The sequence below is a fragment of the Colobus angolensis genome, unplaced genomic scaffold, assembly GCF_000951035.1.
Source record: "Colobus angolensis palliatus isolate OR3802 unplaced genomic scaffold, Cang.pa_1.0 Scaffold126, whole genome shotgun sequence".
In the NCBI taxonomy this organism is placed as follows: Eukaryota; Metazoa; Chordata; class Mammalia; order Primates; family Cercopithecidae; genus Colobus; species Colobus angolensis.
Genome location: NW_012113808.1, coordinates 8462700 through 8472684, shown reverse-complemented (window position 1 = coordinate 8472684; position 9985 = coordinate 8462700). Strand labels below are relative to the sequence as shown.

The window sequence follows — 9985 nt, the reverse complement described above, 5'->3', positions numbered from 1 at the left end:
ATGGGAGTCTCACTCTGTCACCCAGGCTGGAGTGCAATGATGCGATCTTGGCTGGCTGCAACCTCCGCCTCCAGGGTTCAAGCAATTCTCCTGCCTCAGCCTCCCGATTAGCTGGGACTACAGGCGCACTCCACCATGCCAGGCTAATTTTTGTATTTTTAGTAGAGACAGGGTTTCACCATGTTGGCCAGGCTGGTGTTGAACTCTTGACCTCATGATCCACCCACCTTGGCCTCCCAAAGTGCTGGGATTACAGGTGTGAGCCACAGAACCCGGCCAAATCTCTTCTTCTTTTTTTTTCTTTTGAGACAGAGTCTCACTCTGTCACCCAGGTTGGAGTGTAGTGGCGTGATCTCGGCTCACTGCAACCTCCACCTCCCGGGTTCAAGCAATTCTCCTCCTTTAGCCTCCTGAGTAGCTGGTATTACAGGCATGCGCCACCACACCCAGCTAATTTTTGTATTTTTAATAGAGAAGGGATTTCACCATGTTGGTCAGGCTAGTCTCAAACTCCTGACCTCATGATCCGCCTGCCTCGGCCTCTCAAAGTACTGGGATTACAGGTGTGAGCCACTGTGCCTGGCCCGAATCTCTTTGCAAGCAGGGCTTACACAGACAGGACTTAATACTAATATAGAGCTTTAGAATTTATTGAGAGCTTCCCATAAATTATTTCACATCAAAACTCTGAGGTAGATATTTCTGTTTACCCAATTTATCGATAAAACTGAGACTCAAGTAACTTACCTAAAGTCATTTCAGGTTCATACTCAACAGCAGTCAGGACATAAACCTACTTTGTCTAACCAGAAGTTCTTTTTGCCCATATATTTGTTAATCTATAAACTTGTAAGCTACTAGCTAGCAGGTTCTGCCTAAATCACGTAATACATTACCAAGGCCCAAAATACATTTTAGTGTTTCTTGATAGTGATAATGATAACAACATGGCAGTCTGCCATTGCCACCAACTACAGTTTTAAAAATAAATTTTTCCATTAAGGCCATCTTTTATTTTCTGCTGATAAGTCAACAAGCAAAACCCCCTCACATTACGTTCTGAGGGATGCCACAACAGAAAACAAGGACGATAAAAGTAGTTGCAAAAAATAACCCGTTACTAGAAAGTTCTAATGCTCAGACTGTCCAAGACAATTAATGACTCATAAAAGAAAAAAGTAAGATTTACCTTTAACTTAAGAGATTCTCCAAGTAAGGTTCCCTTATAATCTGTTGTATAGGTCCAATCGTATGGTTTAATAACCTCTTTGGAGTGTTCACCCTCCGTCCTCAAATACCAAAATGAGAAGGATCAGATTCAGTGATGCAGAATAGAGATTATCTGTATTTATATATCACATCCAATTATATTCTACAATAACATAAAATATCCTATTAAATATATACACTTGTTATAATTCACCAGTACAAGGTTTTTCTTACAGTTTTTCTACATTTATTGTTCTTTAACTTGTCATGTACTGATGTAGTCTTTTCAGTTAGTCTGTACACTGCCTGAGGACATGGTTTAAAGGTTTATACTTCTTTGTATCATCTAAGGTACTTAGTACTTATTAGGCACAAAGTAAATAATTGCTGATTTGACTATCAAAGAAAAACATGCTGTCTTAATTTCAATGCTTCTCAAATAGGATATTTATTAAGCATATCATAAGTAAACATTTTTCTTGAAAAACAGGAACATTAAATATAGCCTACTGCCTCTTCAATAAGGAACGCTGAAGAATTGAAAAAGTACATAGCTCAGCTCAGTTGTAATTCACTTTAACAAGTATTCAAGCAGTGGGGTAATTAACTTCCATTTTTATGTCTGAGAAAAATGAATTCTAGAATGATACAACTCTCGTGTTTAATAATACCAGTTCTTAATTCTAACAACACACACGTATCATTACTGAATATTTTTTCAAGTCTTTTCACTTTTGTTTAACCTAATTATCTTTTTTGTTTAACCTAATTGACTAGATTCTCACCTGCTTTCTTGCCACTCTTCAGCACAGGCCACTTTAAGCATTCCTTGGTAGTTGTTTACACATTTTAATGCATCTGTAGCATTGAACTCAATTCCAAAGCCAGAGCCATGCTGGATTCTTAAAACATTGTCTCCAAACATCATTTCAGGGAGAGATGGCATATGTAATTCATCGGCTAATCTATACATAACCAAAAGTCAGGTGAGATAATTTTATATCGCTGTTGGCATTTTTGTTTCTTTTCCATCCCAAGAGAATTCTTCCTACATTGCTGAATGAGTTACACAGCATATGATTTAATCAATATGATATATTTGCAAGGTCTACAAAATGCTTTCATCATCCATTCTTTCATCATCATATCTTATGGCACTGTACTAGGTAGTGGGCTAAATAAGATAATATACAAACACAGATATAATAGCTTATTATATTACTATAATATATAGCATACAGATATTACTATAATATATATCATGAAGGTATGAAGAAAAGATAGCAAAGCAATTAAAGATACTGTCCCTTGTAGGAAAATAATTTTTCCACTAAAATTTTCAATTGTTATAAGTTTCAAAAAGTGGTGATGAAAAAAGCAAAAGCACCTGACACTGATGAGGGAATCCACCACTTGCCTATACAGACTTTCAGAAGGATTGTGTCAATTTACATTTCACCCTGGTGCAACAATCAAGCAAAAAATAACAGGAATTTAATAAAATCTACACACTTTGACCCAAAGTATCAGTTTTAGGATATCTGTACTAAAGAATAATTCCAAGTACAGAAAAAAACTATACACATTAATACTTATAATGGCTTTACTTATAATCGTGAAAAAGAAATACTCTGAATGTTTCATTATAAAGCAATAAATGATTATGCAAACCAAAGTATATCCATATGATGAAATATTACGGAACCATTACAAATGTTTAAAGAGAGAATATAATAAAACGGAAAAATGCTTATGATAAAATAGTATGATCAAAATGCGTATGATAAACAAGACCTATGGCCATGCAAGGCAAGGATTAAGTCATGCCCTACAAACCATAAAATGTCATTAAATGGTTTTTTATATGCAATGGTATAATGTGCCTTACTCTCCAACCTGACTGGTATAGCATCACAAGACAGATAGCAGGCCCCCTTTTCTTAAGCATTCCTTTCTACTGACTTCAAGTCTTTAAACAAAGCTTAACACTGTTTTTTGTTTGCTTGTTTGTTTGTTTTTGAGACAAGGTCTTACTCTGTCACCCCAGGTTGGAGTGCAGTGGCATGATCTCGGCTCACTGAAACCTCCACCTCCCAGGTTCAAGTGATTCTCTTGCCTCAGCCTCCCTAGTAGCTGGGATTACAGGCACCCGCCACCGTGCTTGCCTAAGTTTTGTATTTTTAGTAGAGACTATTTTGGATAATCTTGAACTCCTGACCTCAGGTGATCCGCCCGCCGCAGCCTCCCAAAGTGCTGTATACACATTGTATATTTTTTACATCTATATGTGTATTTCTGTGTGTACATATCCGTGATCTAACTTTTTGAGGTGCAGGTCTTCAGGATGATACCTAACAATATTAACTTTCATCATAATTTTAAGTAAAATTTATTCTTTGTTATTAGGAGATAGAAAATACTAAATACTTAAAAGATTAGATACAATAAACTATAATTGGAATATATATTACATAAGATTCCATAAAATAAGTTTTAACTTGAATAATGCATACCAAATGTGAAATAACACATGAGTCTGTGGGTTCTACCCAATATATCTGGAAAAATCTGGCAGTCCTATAAAATATTTCACTCATATATGTAAAAGAATCACTGTTACTAATTTACAGTCCTTCAATGTTCTAAATATAGAGTTTCTTAAACACAGGTCAAAATGCCCTATTTCTTTTTCCTTTTTTTTTGAGATGGAGTCTTGCTCTGTTGCCCAGGCTGGAGTGCAATGGCACAATCTTGGCTCACTGCAACCTCTGCCTCCCGGATTCAAGCAATCCTCCTGTCTCAGTCCCTCTAGTAGCTGGGATTACAGGCACGTGTCACCACGCCCAGCTAATTTTTGTATTTTTAGTAGAGACGGGGTTTCACCATGTTGGCCAGACTGGTCTGGTGATCCACCTGCCTCGGCCTCCCAAAGTGTTGGGATTACAGGCGTGAGCCACTGTGCCAGGCCTGAAAATGCCCTATTCCTAACATCAAGTTTCCCTCTTAAAAACAGGTAAAACCAGTTAAAAGGAGAGAAGACAGGAAGCTCCTGTGGTTTTAAGGTGCCTTAAATATTCATTAAAGGGAGTTTCTTTAATCCAATATTTTACCCAATCAATTTATTTAGCACCTTAGTGGTTTTTACAATCTATGGTAATGCATCACAGAAAAATTTAGGATTGGTGAGGGTAAGTCTTCCTTTTGTCATATAAAAAAGGCAGTTTATTTTTTTTTCGGTGGGAGGGATGGAGTCTCACTCTATCATCCCAGCTGGAGTGCAGTGGCACAATCTCAGCTCACTGCAACCTCCACTTCCCGAGTTCAAGTGATTCTCATGCCTCAGCCTCCAGAGTAGCTGGGAGTACAGGCCTGCACCACCACTCCCGGATAATTTTTTTTTTTATTTCTAGTAGAGGCAGGGTTACACCATGTTGCCCAGGCAAGTCTTGAACTCCTGACCTCAAGTGATCCGCCCGCCGCGGCTCCCAAAGTGCTGGGATTACAGGCGTGAGTCGCCGCGCCCAGCCTCAGGCAAATTTATTTTTTAAATAATACGTAAGGAGATTATAGATATGGAATTTTATTCCTTTAAAACTCTCCATGCATACAGCCATCTCTGAAGCATCTATAAGTAAATTACATGCAGGCCCCAGTTTGAAGCTGACTGCTTTATATATAACTATATATTGTATTATGTTGGTGCAAAAGTAATTGTGGTTTTTAATTGCAAAACCGCAATTACTTTTGCACCAATCAGCAATTTCTCACAGAAAGTTATACGAGGAGGAGGTGGCTCATGCCTGTAATCCCAGCACTTTGGGAGGCCAAGGGCAGGTAGACCATCTGAAGTCGGGAGCTCAAGACCACCCTGACCAACATGGTGAAACCCCATCTCTACTAAAAATACAAAATTAGCCGGGCATGGTGATACATGCCTGTAATTTCAGCTACTTGGGAGGCTGGGCAGGAGAATCGCTTGAACCCAAGAGGTGGAGGCTGCAGTGAGCTGAGATGGCACCACTGCACTCCAGCCTGGGCAACAAGAGCAAAACTCCTCTCAAAAAAAAAAAAAAAAAAAGAAAAAGAAAATTAAAAATAAATAAATCAATAAAAATACAAAAATTAGCCAGGTATGTTGGCATGCGCCTGTAGTCCCAGCTACCAGCGAGGTTAAGGCAGGAGAACCACTTTAACCTGGAAGGTGGAGGTTGCAGTGAGCTGAGACTGCACCACTGCACTCTAGCCTGGGCCACAGAGTGAGGCTGTCTCAAAAACAAAAACAAAATAAAAAGTAAATAAAAGTTACACAAGGCTAGGCACAGTGGCTCACGCCTGTAATCCCGGCACTTTGGGAGGCCAAGGCAGATGGATCACCTGAGGTCCGGAGTTCAAGACCAGCCTAACCAACGTGGAGCAACCCCCGTCTCTATTAAAAATCAAAAAAAAAAAAGTTATAAAAGAAAAGAAAGTTATATAGAGGAAAAAGTCAAAAACATAATTCAATTTGTGGTCGGATGAAGGGAAATTTTTTCCTTTGTTTTCTGTATTTTCCTAATTTTTTTCAGTGAGTCTACTAGAATATCACCACTTATTTTCTTAGGAAGCAAGCATCGTTTCATGACTTTCCTCTCTTCCCTGGTCACTCCCTCTGCTCAAATCTTAAAATGCAAGTGCTCACTTAGGGTTCTATTTTATGACCTTTTCCTCTGGATGACTTCTAGATAGCTTAATTCATTCCCAAAGCTCCAGGTACCAAATATAAGCAGATAATTCCCAAACTTAAACATCATCTTTTTTGAGCTCCAAGATAAATATATCTAAATGCCTACTAAACATCTCCACTCTATGACCTATACTCACCTCACATTTCAGTAAACTAGACTCATCCTCTATCCAACACCCAGCCCCCATCTGCTCCTCCTCCTCCTATGCTTCTCATCTTGTTCAAAGGCAATACTATACATGCAACAATCCAAGCCAGAGATCTTGTCATTAGAAGAGTCATTAGATCTTGACTCTCCCTTTATTTCTCCTCCCATCAACTGGCCATCCCAGGGACTTAATCTTTTAAAACCTATCTTCTCTCTTACTAACTGGTCTCCTTCCCATCCCTGCGGACCAGCAATCCAGCCTCAACATGGCTTCCAGAGAAATCTTTCAGAGCCTACATCTGATAATGCAACTCCTTCGGATAAAATTACACCCAGTGGTTGTTAGAGAAAATTGAAAACTCCTGGCATAAAAATTCCCTCAGTATCTTGATTCCCCTGGGGCCTACCTCTCATTTCTCACAACACCCTCTATAGTACCTCACGCTCCAATCACACAGACACAGATCTTTAATCACATCATAGCTTTCACTCTCCCGGAGCCTCTGGCTTTTCAGGCGTCCGCTGATTCCCCTAAATTTTGTCTAGATTCAGCCCAGGCATCAAAAACGCATCACCACTCACTCTGCTTGACCTGGTGGCATGCACCTATCCACAGTCCCCAGCAACGATTTTATCAAGATTCAGTTCAGGCATCCCAATTTCCTAGGTGGTTCGAGTCCCTAAAAGACCTCAAATCACTCCGTGTATGTATCTTCATTACATTTATTCACGCTGTCATATAATTGTCTGTCTCTCTCACGAGACTGTGAATTGAGGCGCAGGCTGTCTTTTACATTTCCTATCTCAAGCGCCAGGCACAGCACCTGACGTGCCAAAAACCAAACTTATAAATCATCCCCGTCATTAACCCCTAAGAAAACAGGCAACAACCACCCAGAAAGGTGGTGCAGGCTGAGGCAGGAGGAGACGTTTGGTGAGGGGAACGACCACCAGGACAGCCACACTCTACTCAAACCCAGGCGGAGTGACAGTTCACGAAAGCAGCTCCTGGCGATCCCCAACCAAAGGGTCCGGAAGTGTGACTGGATTACTTATCGAAGTTGTCAATCAAAAGTCCGGTCCGGAGGGACAGAACCTCCGCCTCAGGGGAAAGGGGAGGGGCTTCACGGAGTTCGCCCTGCCTCCCTCCCTAGGCCAGCAACCGGCCAGCGCCCAGACCCCGTGCCCCGAAGCCTCACTTCTCCACATCTGCCGACTTCATGATGTGGGTCTTGGACGCCGTCAGCTTCCAGGGCCCGAAGCAGAAATCCCGGTGGCTGCTCTGGAAGCCGTGGATCATCATGGCTGAGGCAGGACCCGCGGAGGCCGCAAGAAATAGGCTGAAGCAGCGGCGGCGGCGAACACCGGTTCCTCCGCCTTCCTCCGGCCCAGCCTCCTAGGTTTTCGAGCCGTTACCATGCCCGGCCCCGCCCCCTGCCGGCCGACCCGGACGCTGGCTCTGCTTCCCGTCTTCTTCTCCGCCCCTTTGCTTTTTGCTTCCGGGACTAGTTGCTGTGGTTGCGTGACCCACGTCTTACGTTACGACGCTCCGGAAAAAAGGAAAAAGCAGAAAGTCTGAGGGGAGGCACTTGGGTTGCAGAAGGTGTGGTTAGGACCGCACCGCCCTCGTGAACTCGTTGGGTGACGTCATCTCGAAGGATCGTAGGGACTGTCAGGGAAGGGGAGGACGGCTCTCACTTGATCCTTACAGACCTCAAAGCAGCGTAATTATCTCGTGTCTTAGTGAATCGTGTTACAGAGGAAATTTTTCTGTTTTGAGGTCAAAAAGGAAGTAATCCCACAGAGTTTAGGAAATCTAGCACCAACAAGATTTAGAAGTGGCCATCTAGCCACTCTTGACTATGACCAACTCCTATCAAAACTGTATCCTAGTAGATGTGCCAAGACTTTCCATGGTCTACTTGCTATGTAGGCACCCAGTATAGTGGAAACAACACAGCCTACTTAGTGCTAAATCTGCTTTTGCAACACTATTGTGTGAATCCTTGGGCAAACCGCTTATCTAACGATTTGAGGCTTCAGTTGCCTCAAAATGAGATGATTTTGTTAATGGAAAAAAAAAAACTGTAAAAGGTTTTAAAGAGGTTTATTCTCAACCAATATGAGTCACCATGGCTCGCGGAATAGTCCCAAGAGGTCCTGAGAAAGAACATCCGAAGCAGTGGCGTTACTGTTGGTTTTACACATTTTAGGGAGTTGGGAATTGCTGGTAAAGTAAGTCAATATATGGAAGATATACATTGGTTCAGGCTAAGGAAGTGGGATGTCTTGAAGGAGAGGCTTACAGATCATAAGTAGATTGAAAGATTTTCTGATCAGCAATTGTTGAAAGATTTAAGCTTTGGTCAGGCGAAGTGGCTTCTGCCTATAATCCTAGCATCTTGGGAAGCCTAGGTGGGAAGATTGCTTGAGTCCAGAAATCCGAGACCAGCGTGGGCAACATAGTGAGGCCTCATTTCTACAAACCATTTTAATTAACTGTGTATGATGGCATCTGCCTGTAGTCCCAGGCTACTTGAGAGGCTGAGGTGGGAGGATCTTGAGCCCCAGAGGCTGCATTGAGCCATGATCATGCCACAGCACTCATGCCTGTGTGAGCAAGACCCTGTCTCAAAAACAAACAAAAACAAAAACACAGGCCAGGTGCAGTGGCTGAAGCCTGTAATCCCAGCACTTTGGGAGGCCATGGCAGGTGGATCACCCGAGGTCGGGAGTTCAAGACCAGCCTGGCCAACATGGTAAAACCCTGTCTCTACTGAAAATACAAAACTTCGCTGAGCACGGTGGTGGATGCCTGTAATCCCAGCTACTAGGGAGGCTGAAGCAGAAGAATCACTTGAACCCGGGCAGCAGAAGTTGCAGTGAGCTGAGATGGTGCCACTGCATTCCAGCCTGGGTGACGGAGTAAGACCTTGTCTCAAAAACAAACAAACAAAAAACAGTGTTAAGCTTTGTCTAAAGACTTGAAGTCAGTAGAAGGGAATGCTTAAGAAAAGGGAATCTGCTATCTGTCATGTGATGCTACACCAGTCAGGTTGGAAAGTAAGGCACATTATACCATTGCACATAAAAAAACCATTTAATGAGATTTTATGGTTTGTAGGGCATGACTTAATCCTTGCCTTGCATGGCCATAGGTCTTGTTTATTTGTATTTATTTATTTCTTTTGAGATGGAGTCTCACTCTATCGCCCAGGCTGGAGTGCAGTGGCGTGATCTCAGCTCACTGCAACCTCCGTCTCCCTGGTTCAAGCAATTCTTCTGCCTCAGCCTCCCAAGTAGCTCGGACTACAGGCACTCATCATCTCACCCAGCTAATTTTTGTATTTTTAGTAGAGATGGGGTTTCACCATATTGGCCAGGCTGGTCTCGAGCTCCTGACCTCGTGATCCACCTGCCTCAGCTTCCCACAGTGCTGGGATTACAGGCGTAAGCCACGGTGCCCAGCCTAGGTCTTGTTTATAACATGGTATCATATTGCCATAGAGTGTTTTGTCAGTCTTATGATCTCTAGTTTAACCTTAATGTTGGTCAGTTGTGTCTCAACTCTAAAAGGGAGAAGGTATAGAGGTGTGTCTGACCTCTCTTCCCATCTTGGCCTGGAATTCAGTTTTTAAGGTTTTTCTGAGGTTCCCTTGGCCAAGATTGGGTCTTGTTTTCGATCTAAAATTTCTTTTTATTAAAATTTAATTTTTATGGTACATAATAGACATATTTATGGGGTATATGAGATATTTCGATACAGGCAAGCAATGTGTAACAATCACATCAGGGTGAATGGGATATTCATCACCTTAGACATTTATTATATTTTTGTGTTGCAAACATTCCAATTATACTCTTTTAGTAATTTTTTTTTTTTTTTTTTTTTTGAGATGGAGTCT

The 9985-nt window shown here is 41.8% G+C and overlaps 1 protein-coding gene across 1 annotated transcript in view; it reads right to left on the bottom strand.

Annotated features, from left to right (window-relative positions):
• TIPRL (TOR signaling pathway regulator) overlaps positions 1 to 7616 on the bottom strand; it is a 24416-nt gene extending 16800 nt beyond the window's left edge. The window contains exons 1-3 of the mRNA XM_011933414.1: positions 7280 to 7616; positions 1995 to 2174; positions 1190 to 1289 (exon numbers count right to left, since the gene is read on the bottom strand). Coding sequence (XP_011788804.1) covers positions 1190 to 1289; positions 1995 to 2174; positions 7280 to 7383 — 384 coding nt within the window. The 5' untranslated portion in view covers positions 7384 to 7616. The remainder of the gene's footprint in view (positions 1 to 1189; positions 1290 to 1994; positions 2175 to 7279) is intronic.
• Between the last annotated feature and the right edge of the window lie 2369 nt (positions 7617 to 9985).